The sequence below is a fragment of the Camarhynchus parvulus genome, chromosome 1A (genome assembly GCF_901933205.1).
Source record: "Camarhynchus parvulus chromosome 1A, STF_HiC, whole genome shotgun sequence".
Classification (NCBI taxonomy): Eukaryota; Metazoa; Chordata; class Aves; order Passeriformes; family Thraupidae; genus Camarhynchus; species Camarhynchus parvulus.
Window position 1 is genome coordinate 69,407,560 of NC_044586.1, and position 19,463 is coordinate 69,427,022.

At 51.6% G+C, this 19,463-nt stretch overlaps 2 protein-coding genes across 3 annotated transcripts; one reads left to right on the forward strand and one right to left on the reverse strand.

The window, feature by feature from the left end:
- The first annotated feature begins 781 nt into the window (after positions 1-781).
- LOC115910297 (carboxypeptidase A1-like) lies at positions 782-4,164 on the forward strand. Of its 2 annotated transcripts, none has more exons than XM_030960322.1 (11): positions 782-846; positions 999-1,080; positions 1,273-1,407; positions 1,490-1,591; positions 1,677-1,795; positions 1,867-1,957; positions 2,055-2,165; positions 2,360-2,450; positions 2,798-2,997; positions 3,181-3,265; positions 3,977-4,164. In XM_030960322.1, the coding sequence occupies exons 1-11, from the start codon at positions 782-784 to the stop codon at positions 4,162-4,164; spliced, it is 1,269 nt and encodes a 422-aa protein (XP_030816182.1). The 2 variants fall into 2 exon arrangements, with proteins under 2 accessions (XP_030816182.1, XP_030816183.1); XM_030960323.1 differs by having other exon boundaries at positions 1,677-1,778; positions 1,862-1,957.
- Positions 4,165-4,872: 708 nt separating this feature from the next.
- Positions 4,873-19,285, reverse strand: CEP41 (centrosomal protein 41). The gene is made up of 11 exons (XM_030960065.1): positions 19,197-19,285; positions 18,826-18,889; positions 17,868-17,915; positions 13,321-13,382; positions 12,589-12,658; positions 12,036-12,162; positions 11,168-11,325; positions 9,408-9,475; positions 8,683-8,797; positions 7,776-7,991; positions 4,873-6,509 (listed from the first exon to the last, which is right to left on the reverse strand). The coding sequence occupies exons 1-11, from the start codon at positions 19,227-19,229 to the stop codon at positions 6,361-6,363; spliced, it is 1,110 nt and encodes a 369-aa protein (XP_030815925.1). The 5' UTR covers positions 19,230-19,285; the 3' UTR covers positions 4,873-6,360.
- Positions 19,286-19,463: the final 178 nt, after the last annotated feature.

Sequence of the window (19,463 nt, forward strand, 5' to 3'; positions counted from 1 at the left end):
CCAGCACCTCCCCCAGCATTCCCTGCTCTCAATAAATGGGCATTCAGTGGTTTCAGGCACCCTCATTTTTTTTCATGCTGATCTCCAAAGAAAGGGTGGAAAAGGACTCCCAGTCCTGCAGGTGTTGATTTTCCCCTCGTGACTTTGGCTCAAAGTCCCCATCCTTTGGAGCTAACAGCCAGCATGGGAGGAGATGGGGTTTTTGGGGCAAGCAACCCCAAATTTGTGGGGTTTTGAGCAGCTTTGCTGCATCATCCCTTCCCAGGGGGCTACAGGGAGGGACATGGGGTACCCTCAGGATATTTGCTGTTTATTTTTGGCTACTGGGACAACTGTCACCTGCCCTGACCTTTGTCCTGGGCCAAGCTTTACACCACTTTCCTCAGCCAAATTTTAAACCAGTTTCCCCACCGCTCTGGTTTAGGGGTGCAGCTCACCAAGCCCCAAGTGGAAATCTGCATTTCGCACATTCTCAACCCAAACTGATCCTTTCCCTCCCCTCAGCCAGCGCTGAAGGCTGTGGGATTTTGGCACCTCCCGGTCTCACCTTGCTGGCAGCTGACTCACCAGGGCCCCAGCTGGTTCCTGGGACAGGTTTGGCCAGGACTGGGAGTGCCTGGATGGGGACAGCAGGCCCTGACCTTGGCTGGTGGCAGCCAGAGCCTTCCCAGGGCCCTGGGAAAAGGGACAGCTGGAGGGGCTGGGCTGGGGCCATCATCCCATGGGATTTAAGAGGCCCCAGGGCACTGCTGGGATGTGAGACCGGCTGTCCCTGCTGACCATGAGGCTCCCTGTGCTCCTGGCTGCCCTGGTGGCAGTGGCCACCTGCACCGAGACCTTCTTTGGGTAAGGGGCCAGGATGGGGACAGTGGCACCGGGTGGGGCAGGAAAAAGGTTCAGGGGAAATCCCTGGAATGGGGGGATGGATGTGTGGGGTTAGGTCGGACTAATGGGGCTGGAGCTCGTCCCACACCCCTCAGCACCCCCTGACCCCACAGGCACCAGGTGCTGCGTGTCGTCCCCCAGAGCAATGAGGAGCTGCAGAAGGTGCAGGAGCTGCAGGACCTGGAGCATCTGCAGGTACTGGGTGTGGGGGTGGATTTTGGGGGACACCCCCCAGCCCACGGCCTTTGTTTTACACCCCCAAGCAAAGCAAGGATGGGGTTGGATGTGGGATTATGGGAACCAAGCGGTGAAAAGCAAGACAGGCTGGCGCTGGGGGCGCATCCCAAGGCAGGATCTCACCCCTCATGTCCATTTTTCCCCATCCAGCTGGATTTCTGGCTGGCTCCCCGCAGGCTCGGCCTGCCCGTGGACATCCGCGTGCCCTTCCGCAGCCTGCAGGCGGTCAAAGCCCACCTGGAGGCCTCTGGGGTCTCCTACTCCATCATGATCGAGGATGTGCAGGTCAGCAGTGCCACAAGGGAGGTGAGGGAGAGGTGGGATCCCATCAGTGGGAAGGAGGCTCACCCCACCCCGTGTCCCACAGGCCCTGCTGGATGAAGAGCAGATGGAGATGCTCCGCAGCAGCCGCCAGCGGTCGGTCGACACCAGCACCTTCAACTACGAGGCCTACCACACCATAGATGAGGTGGGAAAGCACAAGATTTGGGGCATTTTGGGGGGAAAAGTCTGCTCTTGGGCAGGGCAGTGACCCCCACATCTCTCATTCCCAGATCTACAATTTCATGGACTTGCTGGTGGCCGAGAACCCCAACCTGGTGAGCAAGCTGGAGATTGGCCGTTCGACCGAGAACCGTCCCCTCTACGTGCTCAAGGTGAGGATTTGGGGATTGTGATCCAGAGGGGAAAGGGGTGACAGGGACAAAGCCAACCCCCCGTCTCTGCTGTCCCAGTTCAGCACAGGGGCACAAACCGCCCGGCCATCTGGATCGACACCGGGATCCACTCCCGCGAGTGGGTGACACAGGCCAGCGGCGTCTGGTTCGCCAAGAAGGTACTGACACATCCCAAAAGGGTCCTCAGGAGCTGTGGGATCCAGGTGGGTGATCCCACAGGGAGAACAGGGAGCCCCAAACCTCCATCCTCTCTAGATCGTCCAGGATCACGCGAATAACGAAGGTGTGGCCTCCATCCTGGAGACGATGGACATCTTCCTGGAGATTGTCACCAACCCAGATGGCTTTGCCTACACCCACACCACGGTAATGCCCTGGATCTCCTCCCCCTGGTTCCTACAGCTGCTCTGGATGGGGCTGGGGAGGATCTGGGGGGTTGCACATCCCTGAGAGGGCAAAGCCTCCTCACCCACGTTTCCATGGGGTGGGAAGGGGCCCACCACAAGCTGTGGAGCTCCCTCCAGCCCTGGGCACCAGCTGAGGTGGCTCTGCCCTTCCAGAACCGCATGTGGCGCAAGACCAGGTCCAAGCACGCGGGCGCCATCTGTGTCGGAGTGGACCCCAACCGCAACTGGGACGCAGGTTTTGGAGGTCAGAGCTGGCCCCTTGCCCCTGTGGAGCGCTTCCGCTCTCCAGCTGGAGGCTCCAAAGCTGTTTCTGGCTCAAAGATCCGTTGATGTCCCCTGGGGAAGAGTGGGATTTGCTCTCTGTGGCAGAGCCAAGGGTTTGGGCTCCACTGGGGCTTCGATGTCCCCCGGTGGCAAATCAAGGTCACCGTAAAAATCTCTAGGAGCAGATGCCCCAGGAGCATCTCTTGATCACCACCAAGGAGCTGAGGGGTGGGAAAACCTCTTGGGATTGGAATCCCCCAAATTCCCACTGTGTTCTCACCATCCCCCCAAATTCCCACTGTGTTCTTACCATCCTCTTCTCCGCAGAGGCCGGAGCCAGCGCAAACTCCTGCTCGGAGACGTACCACGGACCCTACCCCAACTCGGAGCCCGAGGTGAAATCCATCGTGGACTTTGTGAAGAGCCACGGCAACATCAAGGCTTTTGTGTCCATCCACAGCTATTCCCAGCTCCTGCTCTACCCCTACGGCTACACCGAGACCCCGGCGCCAGATGAGCAGGAACTGGTGAGGCCCATGTGCTTTGAGGGGCTGGCATGGGGTGGAGCTCTTTTGCTGCACCAAGGGGGAGCCACCTCTGTCCTGCATTCCTTGGGCAGCTGGGAGGAGCTTTGTTGCACCCAGAAAAAAGCTGTACCTCACAGTTTTTACTTTCTTTGCCTCATCTTTCCCTGTTCCCTGTATTCCCAGAATGAGATTTCTGCCAAGGCCGTGGCAGCTCTGTCCTCCCTGTACGGCACCAAGTTCACCTACGGCAGCATCATCACCACCATCTGTAAGTGCTGGGGCAGCCCCAAACCCCCCAGATCCCAAAACCATCCCTCACACCGGCCAAATATCCCATGGGATTCCTGTACTGTTGTAGTGTGTTTTTATACTTGGTAACAGTTTTGGTTTTGTATCCCCGTATTTTTCCCAAATGGTTTACCCCGGATTGTACCCCCTCCCTTTACCTGTGTAATCCCTCTGCTGAGATCATCCCCAAACCCCCACCCTGGCTCTCTGTCAATCACTCAGCATCCCACCCCCTCCATCTAGAAGTTTCAGTCCAGGACATCGAATGATCAGCCAGAGGTTAGAGGTCAACCCCATATGCTGTCCTAAATGTCTATCCCCCAGTACCCATCCCTTGGGGTCACTTCTTGGTCAGTAAAATGTTATCTACTTTTGGTTTCCACCTCCCTTTAACTGTAACCTTGGCACCTCTCCCGGGGCTCTCGGCAGGAGCCCCCTGAGGCGTAGGGAACTCCTAGAATAAAACTTGGATTAACCCCTGCTAAGAGTTGGCCCTTTATCTTCTACCAATATCTCTGATGTCTCTCCTGCTGCAAAGGTGACCAGCCTAGGTGCCCTCAGTACCCTCGGGGCACAAGAGTGTCCCCCTGCTGTCTGCCAACCCAGGGTTCCTGAGAGGCTCCCAGAGAGACAGAGACACTGTACAAAGCAATCAAGGCTCTGAATCCTCCCCCGTTTTTTCCTCCCCCAGACAGAGCCAGTGGATCGACCGTGGACTGGACCTACAACCAGGGGATTAAATATTCCTTCACCTTCGAGCTGCGGGACACGGGGCGCTATGGGTTCCTGCTGCCCGCCAAGCAGATCGTCCCCACCGCCCAGGAGACCTGGCTGGCACTGAAGGTCATCATGGAGCACGCCAGGGACAACATCTACTGAGCTGGGATCAGGCTGCAGCAGCTGGAGAGAGGGGAGAAGGCAATGAGTAAATAAATGCAAAGAAGGATGAGAAAAGCTTGTGGTTGGTTTTCCCTTTTTCCCAAACTGGGTGGAAAAGCCCTTTCGGAGTTGGGAGTTGGAGCCAGCACAAACAGGGTGTGCTGGGTCAGTGGCCTGGAAAAGGAATGGATTGAAAGGGCATGAAAATAGCAGGAACAAAAAGGAAGGAAGGTGGTGGTTTTCCCTTTGATCTGGCAGAGGATGGGAAGGGAACTGGGCTCTGGGACATGAGGCCAGCAGGATTTATTGGGGCTCCAGGAGAGCTGCAGAGGGACTGGGGCCAAGGCCTGCAGGGACAGCACCCAGGGAATGGCTCCCAGTGCCAGAGGGCAGGCATGGATGGCATCTTGGCAATGAGGAATTCCTGGCTGGGCTGGGATTGCCAGAGCAGCTGGGGCTGCCCCTGCATCCCTGCAAGTTTTCCAGGCCAGGCTGGAGAGGGCTTGGAACAATCTGGGATAGTGGGAGGTGTCCAGGAGCTGGAACTGGACGGACTTTAAGGTCCCTTCCCAGCCAAACCTTTCTGATTGTGTGACCCTTCCTCACCTGCTGCAATCCCTAGGGAATGGGGAGCTGAGCCCCTGCTCACTCCCAGCTTTTCCAGGCTCTCCACAGCTCTCAAAGCTGCAAATAAATCACCCAAACAGATGCTGTAATTTACATTTTATTAAATTAAACCTCTCAGCCTCTACGGAGTTTGACTCTGCTCCAAACAACACCAAGAGTCCAAATCCACTCAAATCCATCGAGATGGTGGGAAAGTACATCCAGTCCTTGCTTTGATTCCTTGGATTTGGAGTATCACAAACAATTCAAGCCAGTTTTATCCAACAGTTTCACCAGGAGGTTTTCATGCAGCACAGAGCAGCCAGGGATTCTGGATCTGTCTCCCACAGCTGGACAGCAAAATCAGGATTTTAGCCAATGCAATGACACTGCCAAGAGCTCATGGAGCTGGAAAAATCTACTCCCACAGCAGCAGGACCTTATCAGACTGAACCTGCCAGTCCTGCAATCAGCACGGTCTGATTTCACACTCACAGTCACAATACAAGATAAATGTGCTCAGGGATGTTGAGTCCTAATCTCCCAAACAGGAAATTATGTGCCATTTCTCCTACTTTTTGTCCTTTCATCAGAATTATCCCAAAATCACCGGTGAGTTTTGGGATGTGTTGAAAATTGTCTGCTTCAAAAAGGGGGGAAAAAACCACTGAATCCAAAAATACACACAAACTCCACAAAACCACGATAACCAAAGCAGGACCAGGTTCAGCAATGCCAGATGGAAAAACTGGAGAGCAGAATCTCTCCAAAATCACTCCCCATAGGTAGCTCAGGAAAATCAGAGGATTCCCAGGTTATCCAGAAGCACCAATTTGAGGAAAACTGTGCTACTCACTTTTCCAACTGTTCAGTTCCTGATTCCAGGGTCCTGCTGGGCTTTAGGGACCTTGGTGTAGCAGAAGCAGCAAATTTTCCTTCAGCCACCCTAAACCTTAAAAAAACTCCTAAAAAACCACTGGCAAAGGAGTCATTGGAAAAAACAAAATCCCAGAATTCTAGTTATTCTCCTCCAGGTCACCTTGAAAAAGACACAACTATTCACAAAGTGTCCACGAGCAAGCACCACTGTCACAGCACCAACTGAGCAATAAAAAACATCTTTATTACAAATACTTCTGTTCATTATCATAATTTATTTTAAAAAACCAACAAACAACCCTTCCAGGATCTTCTCTCACTTTTGGCAAGTTGCTGAATGTCTTTATCTCTGCTAAAACCACCAAAGTTCCTGCTCACAGATGATTTGTGGCCTGTTCACCCTCACAGCTCCAGGCATGGCCTGGCAATGTCACGGACACAAATTCCTTCAGCTGGACTAAAAACTTTGTGGGACAGTTTCTACTGGTGCCAGCCTTTACTAGCAGTTTTCTCCCTCCCCTACAAAACCAGTTTTATCAGCTCTGTCCTGCCCTGCGCCCCAAGTGATGCCATTCCTGCTTCTATGAACATCATTCCAGCTGCCCAGCCTTACCCGAGCTGCCAGTTCTCACCAGGGCTGCTTTTCCCTGCCGATTCCTAAAACCACAAAGGGGCTGCACTGCTCAGCGTTCCCAAAACCTGGAGACTGCTTTATTTCCAGGGCCTGTTCTGGATGCTGGTCCTGCTGTGCGAGCGGCTGCTCAGGGACGCCAGGCTGCGAGGAGAGCTGTGCAGGCTGCGGTTGCTCCTCACGGATGAGAGTTTGGAGTCGTGGCCTGAGAGCCCCCGGGTAAGGCGGCCTGTGGGAGAAACAGCCCCAAATCACAAACTGGCTGTGCACAGGTTGTGGCTGCTCCTTCCCTGGATGTGTCCAGCCAGGCTGGATGGGCTTGGAGCAACCTGGGATAGGGGACGGTGTCCCTGCCCATGGTGGGATGGATGGGGTTTAAAGCCCCTTCCCATCCAAGCATTCCATGATGAGGGTGAAGCACGTTCTGGTGATGCCTTAGCATAAATTTTAGCTTTTATATTTTTCAAATCCTGTACTGCATTATTGTTATGCATGTATCACAGTTGAGACAGCCACCATACAATATCAGAAGGATTCACCCCATACACAGTAACACCACCCCACTTCAGAAGGCTGCAGCATCTGCCCTTCTCCTTTTTAGCCCAACCTTTTATGCCCTCCTGTTCATGCAGTGCACCTGTGTGCCCTCTGTTCCCTCTGTGGTTGCTCAGCACACCTGGGCACCCCATGGCTCATCACCTTCAATGCTGCTCACCTGCTTCTCACAGCTGGAGACAATTATTGATGAGGCTGGGGCAACTCCACTCCCAGTCACCACAAACTCTGTGCCTACACCTTCCCACCCAACCATTCCATGATGAGGTTGAAGCACATTCTGGTGATGCCTTAGAATTTTAGCTTTTCTATTTTTCAAATCCTGTACTGCATTAGTGCATGACTAAACTCCATGTGAAAGGTTAATTAACTTCATCTGCCCTTCATGTACCTGAAGATCCTACATTAAATTTATCTCCTTTTATTCTTTTAACTTTGCCTCAATGCCTTGTGAAGGCTGACCTAGATGGAGCTAAAGAATGAAGCAGGGATTTATGGAAAGGATCTCCTCCACGGATGCACCTTGTGCAGCACCAGAGCCCAGCCAGGGCTGCACCCAAGATGAACCAAAATGGCCCCAAAATGCACGAGCGCTCCCGGGGTCTCTCCCTGGGATCAGTTCTGCTCCATTTGCACCTTGCAGTTCATTGTCCCATCCCAGCTTTAGCCCCTGCAGTCCCACCCTGCTTGTTTTTCTCTCTGCAGCCCACGGGGTTTGTGCTCCTGGGCTGAGATTTGGGTCATTTGTCCTTGGTGCCCAGCTGGAGCAGGAATTGTTTTGTCTCCCTGCTCTGTGCACAGAGCTCACCATCCCATAATGTGAAGCTCAGACCCACACACTAAAGCAGCACAGAATGGGAAAAATAGAAAAGCTAAACCTGAGGCAGCAATCCAGCCTCTGTTTCTAGGCAAGCCCAAAAAGGCAGCACTGGTCTCTTACTGGCAGCATCTGAAGGCATCTGCTCCTCAGCCAGGTAATGCCTCAACTTCTGGAGATCATCTGCAGAAAACCTCCACTTGTTCTCTGCACGTGTGGGTGGCACCCTGGGGGTCGTTCTCCTCCGGGCAGTTCCTGTGGGAGCCGTCACCTGGCAGGACACGGGCAGCGTGCCGGTGATCAACCCCTCTGGGATCTTCTGGGCAAGGACCTTGAGGCCTGCAGGGACACAGAGCAGCTCTTACCCAGCTGGATGGGTCAGGAGGGATCAGTCACAAGGGATTTGTGGAGCTGGAGGTCCAAAGTTTGGATGGAGAAATGTGGGCGGCAGGAGAGGGGGAATTCTGTCCCTGTGCCCTGCTCAGGTGAGATCCCACATGGACTCTGGGGACAACGGCAGGAGGATGTGGAGCTGCTGGACAGAGGAGGCCCTGGAGCTGCTCCCAGAGCTGGGAATGTTCCCCTGGGGAAGGGAAGGCTGCAGGGAGAGCTTCCAGCACATTGCAGGGCCTGCAGGGGCTCCAGGAGAGCTGCAGAGGGACTGGGGCCAAGGCCTGCAGGGACAGCACCCAGGGAATGGCTCCCACTGCCAGAGGGCAGGCATGGATGGCATCTTGGCAATGAGGAATTCCTGGCTGGGCTGGGATTGCCAGAGCAGCTGGGGCTGCCCCTGCATCCCTGGCAGTGCCCAAGGCCAGGCTGGACACTGGGGCTGGAGCACCTGGGACAGTGGGACGTGTCCCTGCCCATAGGGACAGGACTGGATGATCCTTCAGTTTCCTTCCAACCCAAACCATCCTGTGATTGCACAACCCATTGTTGTGTTGTTTCCCATGTTTCCCATCTCCAGCTCCCACGAGTTGCTCCCTTTCCCCGGGAGCTGTGGGGGAGCTCTCCCAGCCCCACCTACCCCCAGATAACATGAAGAGGTTCTCGAAGCCCCTCTCACACATGGTGGTGGCTGCCTGGCTGGCCAAGCGCTCGTCGTTGTCGTACACGATGATGATTTTGCCATGGGCGTTTTTCTGCCATGGGAATTGTTAAGGAGTCACTGTTGAACTTAAGGGATGTTGAAACATTTTAGGAAGCAAAAGAGAGAAATGGGATTGGGGAGGGAAAGACTCCATAGTTGGCTTGCAATCAGGAATGCTCTCCCTGAGGAATTCCCAGTGGCTGAGGCTTGCCAGACACAGCTTAATTCCCACTGGATCCAGCATTGCTTGAAGATTGGCAATGGCAACAGCCCCTTTGTTTACAACCTCCCCTCAGAGTCAACAGCCTGGGAATGATCAGCCTAATCCCCCTTAATAATCCTCTGCCTGTCCCCAGTCCCATCAAGGTGCTGACAGGAAGCCAAAGGATTCGATGGATGCATCCCTGGAGCAGCAGCACGAGAGCAGTGCCCAGGTCTGGCTTGGCCTTCCAGCAGCCAAAATCCTGGGAAATGCCAAATCCAGGCAGCCCCCACTGGAGTCAAGAGGAACCTTGAGGAAGCAGAATCCAGCATGTGATGGGGGCAGTGGAGCTGCACCAGGTAACTCCACCTCCTGTCCCAACCTAACTTTGCTTGGATACACCCCAATTGATTTTGGGAGCCCCCACCAACATCCCCCCATGCTGCCATGTAAAGGATACATATTCCAGAATATTATTTGTATAGGGATTCATGGTTCTTGACAGCGTTGCAATGGGGTAGGAATAAGCTGCAGAAAGGAAAAAAAAAAAAGAGGGCAAATCACCCAGAGGCTGAACACCAACATCCTGGGATACAACAGCCTTGAGAACCCACTGAGTATGGGATTAACATCAGCTCACAAACACATCCCTCCCAGGAAGGAGGGATGTGCTGGATAAACACTGGGACCACGCAGTGATGTCCCAGCTGGGGGACAAACTGCAGCAGGGGTGTGCCCAGAGCTGCAGGCCCTGCCCAGAGCTGCAGTCCCTGCCCAGAGCTGCAGTCAGTCCCTGCCCGGGGCTGCAGTCAGGCCCTGCCCAGAGCTGCAGTCCCTGCCCAGGGCTGCGGTCAGTCCCTGCCCAGAGCTGCGGTCAGTCCATGCCCGGGGCTGCGGTCAGTCCATGCCCAGAGCTGCGGTCAGTCCCTGCCCAGAGCTGCGGTCAGTCCCTGCCCAGGGCTGCGGTCAGTCCATGCCCAGAGCTGCGGTCAGTCCCTGCCCGGGACTGCGGTCAGTCCATGCCCAGAGCTGCGGTCAGTCCCTGCCCAGGGCTGCGGTCAGTCCCTGCCCAGGGCTGCGGTCAGGCCATGCCCAGAGCTGCGGTCAGTCCCTGCCCAGGGCTGCGGTCAGGCCATGCCCAGAGCTGCGGTCAGGCCGTGCCCAGAGCTGCGGTCAGGCCGTGCCCAGAGCTGCGGTCAGTCCCTGCCCGGGGCTGCGGTCAGTCCCTGCCCAGAGCTGCGGTCAGTCCTTGCCCAGAGCTGCGGTCAGTCCCTGCCCAGAGCTGCGGTCAGTCCCTGCCCAGGGCTGCGGTCAGTCCATGCCCAGAGCTGCGGTCAGTCCCTGCCCAGAGCTGCGGTCAGTCCATGCCCGGGGCTGCGGTCAGTCCATGCCCAGAGCTGCGGTCAGTCCCTGCCCAGAGCTGCGGTCAGTCCCTGCCCAGGGCTGCGGTCAGTCCATGCCCAGAGCTGCGGTCAGTCCCTGCCCGGGACTGCGGTCAGTCCATGCCCAGAGCTGCGGTCAGTCCCTGCCCAGGGCTGCGGTCAGTCCCTGCCCAGGGCTGCGGTCAGGCCATGCCCAGAGCTGCGGTCAGTCCCTGCCCAGGGCTGCGGTCAGGCCATGCCCAGAGCTGCGGTCAGGCCGTGCCCAGAGCTGCGGTCAGGCCGTGCCCAGAGCTGCGGTCAGTCCCTGCCCGGGGCTGCGGTCAGTCCCTGCCCAGAGCTGCGGTCAGTCCATGCCCAGAGCTGCGGTCAGTCCCTGCCCAGAGCTGCGGTCAGTCCCTGCCCAAGGCTGCGGTCAGGCCATGCCCAGAGCTGCAGTCAGTCCCTGCCCGGGGCTGCGGTCAGTCCCTGCCCGGGACTGCGGTCAGTCCATGCCCAGAGCTGCGGTCAGTCCCTGCCCAGAGCTGCGGTCAGGCCCTGCCCAGGGCTGCGGTCAGTCCCTGCCCGGGGCTGCGGTCAGTCCCTGCCCGGGGCTGCGGTCAGTCCCTGCCCGGGGCTGCGGTCAGTCCCTGCCCGGGGCTGCGGTCAGTCCCTGCCCAGAGCTGCGGTCAGTCCCTGCCCAGAGCTGCGGTCAGTCCCTGCCCGGGGCTGCGGTCAGTCCATGCCCAGAGCTGCGGTCAGTCCATGCCCGGGGCTGCGGTCAGTCCCTGCCCAGAGCTGCGGTCAGTGCCTGCCAGGTGCGGTCAGGCCGTGCCCAGGTGCCCGTGCCCGTGGTGCTCACCCCCCACGATGTGGCACTGCTCGTAGGCGTCGCGGTCCCGCACGTCCAGCAGCAGGAAGGGGCAGTCGGGGTAGGGCCTCTCCCTGGCCTGGCTGTCCTTGTCCTCCTTCTTGGGAGAATCCTTCTCCACGTCCAGCTCCCCGACCCCACTGATCACACTGCAAAGGGAAGGGCAGCTTGAGGAATGCTTCTGTGCCTCTCAACCACTCCCAAAGCTGGGGAAGAGCTGGCCTAAAGCTCTTCCAGCACCATCCTGGGATCCCCTCACAGGGGGGTTTGGAATTATTCTCAATCCCAGAATGGTGTGGGTGGGAAGGGACCTTAAGGATCTCATTCCACACCCTGCCATGGGCAGGGACACCTCCCCCTGTCCCAGGGCGCTCCAAGCCCTGTCCAACCCGGCCTTGGGCACTGCCAGGGATCCAGGGGCAGCTCCAGCTTCACTGGGAATTCTATTCCAGCCCCTGCCCATCACCCCAGCCAGGAATTCCTTCCCTGTGTCACCCTGAAGCCATTCCCTGTGTCCTGTCCCTCCATATCCACACAAAACCATCACCAACAGGAATGCACATGACTGAGCTGACCAGAGCACTGTGTTATCCCCACAACTCTGCATTGTGGGGGCCTGGATGGAATCCCACAAACACATTTCCTTGTCAGACCACTACCAGTGACAACAATCTTGGCTTGCTGTTTAATCCAAACCCATTCCAACAGGAAATCCTGCCAACCCCCTCCCTCTCACCTACAAAGCCAGGCTTTAATGAGAACCACAGGATAAAACCCCTTAGCAGCGATTTAAAATCAGCAGCTGGGCTCAAATACTCATCAGCTAAGACAGGAAGGAAAGGGTGTCGATGTGAGGCACCTCTGCAGCGTGGAGCGAAGGGATTCCCCGGCTCCTGAGTCGTTCAGGAACAGCACAGGGCTGGCTGTCCCCTCAGGGCTCCCTTTGCCGTTTGTCCCTGCTCCATCGTCACCTGCAGCACCAGCACCTGCGGGGAGAACAGGGCACCAGGAGCTAAGGAGCTGCACGAGGTAAACGAGCAGCTTTTAAGGGCAGTTGCTATTCCTGGAAAGAAAAGTGTGACAGCTTTAGCTTCATCCTCTTAAGCAGGAGAATTTACCCAGAGCCTCCTTATTGAAAATAATAAAGAGCCAACAGATTTTTTTTTTTTTTTTTAGGGCTTGAGCTCTCATTTGAAGAAGTCAATAAAGCAGAATTTTGATGTGGATTATGTTACTGCCAGCACGAGGCCTTTCCTACTTGCAAACCCTTCTTTTTTTAGGAGTGTTTCTACTCCCAGGCCACGGGTGAAGTTTGATTTTTCCATTTTTCCTCCTGATTAATCCCATCTGCCACTTCACCCCCGGCAGTGCCCCCAGCTCTGCCGCTCTGTCCCTGCCGTCGGCGCTGTCACCTTGCAGCTTGTGCAGCTCCTCGTTTGTCACTTCCAGGCTTTCATTGGACAGAGAGGCCACCTGGAGAACCTGCAGGGCACAAAAACAAGCAGACACTGATCCCACACCCACAGCAGGGAGCAGCTCAAGGAAAACAATCCAGGGAAAAAAAAAATCCCAACTCTGCAGGATCCCACTCTTCACATCCCTGAGTTTAACCTTCCCTTTCCTTCTCTCCTGAGAAGACAATTTGTTTGGTTTTTTTTTTTCCTAGTTTGAAGCAGTTTTCTTGAACCAGCACTCCCCAGCTCTTTATTTCATGATCAATTTTTCATTTTTTAATATGATGATTCACTACTTTTAAATAAAATAATGCACAGACAGCATTGAAATCCCAGCTGCCCCCTTCTGCAGTTAAACCTGGGGTCAGGGAGGGCTGCAGACACAAAACTCAGATTTAGGTGCTGTTTTACACAGCCCTTTTCTTTTGCAAGATGCTTGAAGATCCTTTTAAAGTTAATGGACAAATCAAGTAAGGAACAAATCTCAAAGATGGGGTCACCACAAACTTTAATTTGTAATTAAAGGCATTTGGCCCCTGTGGAAATGAATGATTTGCTTTTATTAAAGGCAGGAAGAAGCCAAGACAGAATAATTACAATTAAAGCTAAATAATTACAGAGGAATTTTTATTCCAAGGGAAAATGCTGCTCCTAAAAGATTCTGGAGGCCAGAGAGGGATCTGTACCTACCAACTGAGCAAAAGTTGTCACCTTCAGCCTCTTGAACAGCTCATCCTTTTTGTACCTGTAATCTACAAAAACAAAACAAAGGTATATTTTCGGTTCATTCCCAGGTCATGGCTCAATCCCAGCTTTTCTCTGAGGCTCTTCTGCAGCCAGGCAGGAATTCAGGGCAGGTTTGTGCTGAAGGATGAGAGCAGCAAACCTGGAGACGCTGTGAAGTGCCAGTTATAAATGAAGGGTTTGATTAATACCAGTTATAAAGAGAAGGTTTAACTAATCCCAGTTTTATAAAGAGAGACTTTAATTAATGCCAGTTATCAAGAGAGATTTTAATTAATGCCAGTTATAAAGAGAAATTTTAAGTAATGCCAGTTATCAAGAGAGATTTTAAGTAATACCAGTAATAGAGATTTTAATTAATGGTAGTAATAAAGAGAGATTTTAAGTAATACCAGTTATAAAGAGAGTTTTGAATTAATGCCAGTAATAAAGAGAGATTTTAATTAATACCAGTTATAAAGAGAGATTTTAATTAATACCAGTTATAAAGAGAGATTTTAAGTAATACCAGTAATAGAGATTTTAATTAATGCCAGTTATAAAGAGAGATTTGAATTAATGCCAGTTAAAAAGACAGATTTTAAGTCATACCAGTAAAAAAGAGAGATTTTAATTAATACCAGTAATAGAGATTTTAATTAATGCCAGTTATCAAGAGAGATTTGAATTAATGCCAGTAATAAAGAGAGATTTTAAGTAATACCAGTAATAAAGAGAGATTTTAAGTAATACCAGTAATAGAGATTTTAATTAATGCCAGTTATAAAGAGAGTTTTTAAGTAATACCAGTTATCAAGAGAGATTTGAATTAATGCCAGTAATAAAGAGAGATTTTAATTAATACCAGTTATAAAGAGATTTTAATAAATGCCAGTTATCAAGAGAGATTTGAATTAATGCCAGTTATCAAGAGAGATTTGAATTAATGCCAGTTATCAAGAGAGATTTTAATTAATACCAGTTATCAAGAGAGATTTGAATTAATGCCAGTTATCAAGAGAGATCTGGTGCAGATATGATGAAGTGGAAGAGGCAGATTCAGTTGCTTTTAGACTCAAATATGAATTTGTGTTTTCCACGGTGCTGGGGCAGGAAGCAGTGCAGGGTTTCCCCCTTTCCCTGCTGCTCTTTGGAGCCCCTTGGAGTCACAAAGCTCCTTAAACCAAAAGATTAATTTACCTTAATTTTTAATTCGTGTAAATTACAGCAGTATCAGAGCATGGGGCATCGTGTCTTTGCAAATACCAAGCTAAACACACAAGTTTCATCTTAACAATTAAGAAATCCAAGTTGTTTTACTTTATCTGACAATTAAATTCTGATTTTTTCCACTTGGTGACACGGATCTCTCCAGGAATGGATAACTGACACAAGAAACTGGACTAATTGAGTCTTAATGGGTAATTAATACAAGAAACTGGCCTAATTGAATCTTAATCCTGAAGACACAGCTTAGGGAGGAAGAAAACTGAGCAGGGCTGCTGGCAAAGATCCAGAGCAGAGACTCCCAGAGCCAAGGTGGGAGCCTGATCCCATCCAGATCCTGCAGAGGAAGGGAAGAACCTCCTGGGGGGAAACAAAAGCTGTGGGGAGGAGAAAGAGAGGCCAGGGTGGGTATCAGCAGGAACATCTTGCTCTGGAACAAACGGCCTGTCCTGGGGAGCAATGGGAGCTTTGTCCTTTGGGAAATGGGGCTGGGATGGAGCTGCTCCCTCTGCAGCTGCCCAGCTCCCAGGATAACAGTGGAGCTCAGGATCTTTGGCAAATCCACTCAGTTCAAGGATTCTAAATCCTCTAAAACCATCTGCTCAAGGCTCCATCAGCTTAGGGGAGATGGGGAGAAGGGGGAAGGGCTCCCCTGGCACATTCCTGCAGCCACCACACCCAAAAATTCCTGCGGGATTTGCTCGTGGAAATTCTCCAGCTGAGTTGTGCTTAGAGAGGCACGGGAATGCTGCAGGCTGAGATCCTTTCCCAACACATTCACAGTTCCTAAATTCAACATCCTACCCTAAATCATTTCGATTTTCGCAGAACAAGCAGCTCTCTGCTCCTCACAAGTTGTCCTAGGGAAGAAAAGGAGCCCTTGCAAAACATCCACTGCCCATCCAAACCACGGGGCTGAAGCACAGGAGGTGCAGAAAATGACCTGGAGGATGAGGAGATGCAGAAACTCAATTTCAGGATGTCAATTAACTGGGAAATGAGCCTCGTGGTTCTTGCAAAACCACCCGGTTTCAATCCTCAGCAGAGGTTGTTAAATCTTCCTTTAACTCCAAAAAAAACCCCAGCAACTGTTATCTCCTGTAATTATTTCCCCTTTCATCTGCTCAAGGATTTAAACTGCCCAGCAAAGGCCAAAAAAGAGCCCTTCTGTCATGGCAAATCAACTCCATTTAGAAGGCCAAATAAAAGCAGCAAAAAATAAAAGCAGCAAAGCTTGGGAAGGGCTGGATGGATATAAACGAAGCAGAGCTGCTGCCAAATGATGCAGCTCCTGAATGGCTCCTTCCCACCTCAAACAAGGAATTTTTACCCCCAAAAACCCTTTTTTTCCCTAGATCTTGCCTTTTTCTCGCTAGATCTTGCCTTTTTCACCCCAAATGCCTTCCCAGAGAGCTCAGGAGTGCTGCTTGCAGCTCCAAGAGCAACCCCACTTACCTGGTGTGGTCCTGAATGGCTCCTTCCCACCTCAAACAAGGACTTTTTACCCAAAAAACCATTTTTTTTGCCCTAGATCTTGCCTTTTTCACCCAAAATACCCTCCCAGAGAGCTCAGGAGTGCTGCCTGCAGCTCCAAGAGCAGCCCCAGGTACCCAATCTGGTCCTGCATGGCTCCTTCCCACCTCAAACAAGGATGCAGCTCCTGCATGGCTCCCATCCACCTCAAATAAGGACTTTTTACCCAAAAACCCTTTTTTTTCCTAGATCTTGCCTTTTTCTTGCTAGATCTTGCCTTTTTCACCCAAAATGCCTTCCCAGAGAGCTCAGGAGTGCTGCCTGCAGCTCCAAGAGCAACCCCACGTACCTGGTGTGGTCCTGAATGGCTCCTTCCCACCTCAAACAAGGACTTTTTTCCCCAAAAAATCCCTTTTTTTCCCCTAGATCTTGCCTTTTTCTCGCTAGATCTTGCCTTTTTCACCCAAAATACCGTCCCAGAGAGCTCAGGAGTGCTGCCTGCAGCTCCAAGAGCAGCCCCACGTACCCGGTCCGGTCCTGGCGGATCCGTTGGGATTTTCTGACATGGTTTTGCTTGGAATGATTCTGTTTTCCAAGGCTGGGCTCCTCAGGGCTTTGGAGAGGAGGGAAACAAGAGCAGAGAGGAGGGAAGAGACCTCCTGTGCGTCCTGAAGCCAATGAATCCTCCCAAGGATGGCCGGCGGTGGGCGCAGCCGTTGCATTTTTGATGGCGCGGATCGAAATCTCTCAGGTTACATAAGGGACAGAGAGGTGCCTGTGCTGGGGATTGCAATCTGCATCCAAAGGGTGTCATCTATCCCTGAGAAACCAAGGGGGAGAACTTCCTCCACTCCCTGGGAACACAAGGTGGCCATTCAGGCTGCAGAGAATGAGAAAGTTCCTCCAAAAAAAGAAAGGAGAGAGAGAGGAGGGAATAAAAGAAGCGCACGGAACAGATCCGCGGTGAGATTGGAAAGGCACAACAAAAAAAAAACCCCAAGATTTTCAACAGAAATAAAAAGCCAGGCAGTGTCCAGCACTGAAATCTCAGTCAACAGAGCATTCTGGAAAGCTCAAGGTCATTCCTCTTTTCATTTTCTCCCCCTCCCCAACAAAAGACCTGCAGTGTTTGGGAAAAAACCAACGCAAAGCCAACAAACAAGGGGCTGTTTAGCACCAAGAAATTCCCTCTGAAAGTGGGGCTGGGAACTAAAGCTGAACGGTTCAAATCCCAATTCAGGCTTTTTTCCCACCTCCAGAAATGCAGCTTTGAGGCTGAAGAGCTTTCCTGGCTTCTTGTGTGAGAATAATCTGGGAATAAAGTCATCAATCGCTGGTTTTATGGGGAAAAATCGATTTGGAAAGCCTGGGTTTGGTGGGAATATAGAGAAATAAAGGTAATTTAGGTTTGCATTAGTCTGAACAACACAAAGTCCTCAAAATACCAATGTTTAGTGCTGGTAAAATCAATGGAAACACAAGGAATGAGCTTGGTTTTTATCTTTTCTGGAGTATTTAGATAGGAATTTAAATTATATAAACATAAAAGAGCTCAAGTTGTGACTTAAAAGTGAAATAAAAGTCTTAGAAATGATCCAGAAATCTTCCCAGATCAGTCCAGCCTGGATTTCTTAGCCCAGAGGGCTTCCAACAACACAATCCAATAAGAAAGAAGGATCTGGATGGTTCCTGCTTGGATTTTTCAATTAAATCTGTGGAGATTTCCAAGGAAAACCTCCAGGAATTCATCTCCTGCCCTCTGAGTTTTGCACCAAGCCATTTTTAACCCACCCTGCTCCTCCCCAGGTACTCACTTCTTTTGATCTCCTCCAGTTTTTCCATGTATTTCGACAAACTATTTCCTGCAACAACAACAACAACAAAAAAATCAATTTATTACAATTATTTATTGCTTAGAGGTTTTCTTCAGGCCCATTGAGGCTTAAATTTGAATTGCTTTGAAGGAAGCAGCTGTTTGTTGCAGAGCCTCTTTCACAGGGGCAACAAAAGGTATAAAAATGCCACAATTTGCCTCTTTTCTCTCAAGGAAAGTAGAATTAAACAGAGAAATCCGAGGATTTGCTGCTCCTTTCCCAACATTTTGGGGAGGATGCTACAAGATAATGTTACTGGATAAAATTCAGCTGCCTTATCAACAATAAGAAAAAAACCCCACAAAGACAGCCCCAAATAATGATCTTGGCTCACACCCTTGATAAGCCACAGGAAAAATCCATGGACAGAAATTCCAAGACCAAAAATTTCTATGGGAACCACCACAACAGAGCCTGACCCAGTTTAAACCTATTTAAACCCCAAATTCTTCTTTTAAAAAGGAGAAAAAAAAAATAAATAAGCTTTGAGACAATAAAGACTTTAAATATGTGGTCATCTACACACAGAGCATTGAATCTCAATTTTCAGGGGGGTGCACGGTGGTGTGTGAAGATAAATGTACATAAATACATTAAAAATATATATAAATATACATAAATGTGTATAATTCGTGCTTGTTCATATTTCAGATTTGAAAGAAATTATAAATAGGATATTTTTATAATTGCAAACAGGAAATTTTTGTAACTGTGAATAGGAAATTTTTATAATATTTGGTGAGACTAATCATAACTACAATAAGGATTCTGCAGTGTTAGGATTAATTAGCTCCGGGCAGAGGTAATTAGGACATTAATTATATTTTTCCTCTCATGATAAACCAATTTTGGGTTTATCATAAGAGGAAAAATAATTTACCACACGAATTTCACTTACCAGTATCCAGACGAGTTTTAATATGTTGATACTTGGGATTCGGGGGGATGCGCCGGGTTAGAAACTGTTTCAAAATGGAAAACACGAGAAGCCAAAATTAAAAAAAAACAAAATTAAAAAAAAAAATCAGAAAAATTAGCATAAAACGCGATTTGAAGGGGTTTACGAGACAGAAAGACAAGCGAGATTCCTGAATCCCCAGGGCGGTATAAACCCCGCTGATTTAAAGGCTCCAAAGGAGAATTTCTGCCGTTTGCTCTCCGCGCGGAGCTCTCCCGGCTGCGGGGGCTGCCCGAACCATCCCCGCGGCCCTGCCCCGTGTTCCCCTCGCTCCCTGGAGGTTGTGGAGAAGGGAAAACCCCTGGCGGCACCTGGGGGTCTCCGAAGCCGCCCCGAGCCGACATCGCCCCTCACGGCCGCCGGCCCGCTCCGCCCGTCCCTCACGCGCGGCCGCGCTCCCGCCTCCCGCCCACCCCCCAACTACGCCCGCCGCCATTGGCCGCGCGCCGCGCCCGCAGCCAATCAGAGGCCGCGCGGCGGGGACGCGCGCGTCGCCCGGCAACGGGAGGGACGCGGCGGGCGGGAAGTGGCGGGGAGGGGGGGCTGCGCATGTGCGGGGCAGAGGCCACGCCCCCCTC

Coding starts and splice junctions, on each gene's coding strand:
- LOC115910297 (XM_030960322.1), top strand. CDS start 782: ATGAGGCTCCCTGTGCTCCTGGCTGCCCTGGTGGCAGTGGCCACCTGC. Junction 1,081..1,272: donor AGGACCTGGAGCATCTGCAG/GTACTGGGTGTG, acceptor TTCCCCATCCAG/CTGGATTTCTGGCTGGCTCC. Junction 1,796..1,866: donor AAGGTGAGGATTTGGGGATT/GTGATCCAGAGG, acceptor AGTTCAGCACAG/GGGCACAAACCGCCCGGCCA.
- CEP41 (XM_030960065.1), bottom strand. CDS start 19,229: ATGTCGGCTCGGGGCGGCTTCGGAGACCCCCAG. Junction 17,916..18,825: donor TAAAACTCGTCTGGATACTG/GTAAGTGAAATT, acceptor TTGTTGTTGCAG/GAAATAGTTTGTCGAAATAC. Junction 12,659..13,320: donor TGACAACTTTTGCTCAGTTG/GTAGGTACAGAT, acceptor TGTGCCCTGCAG/GTTCTCCAGGTGGCCTCTCT.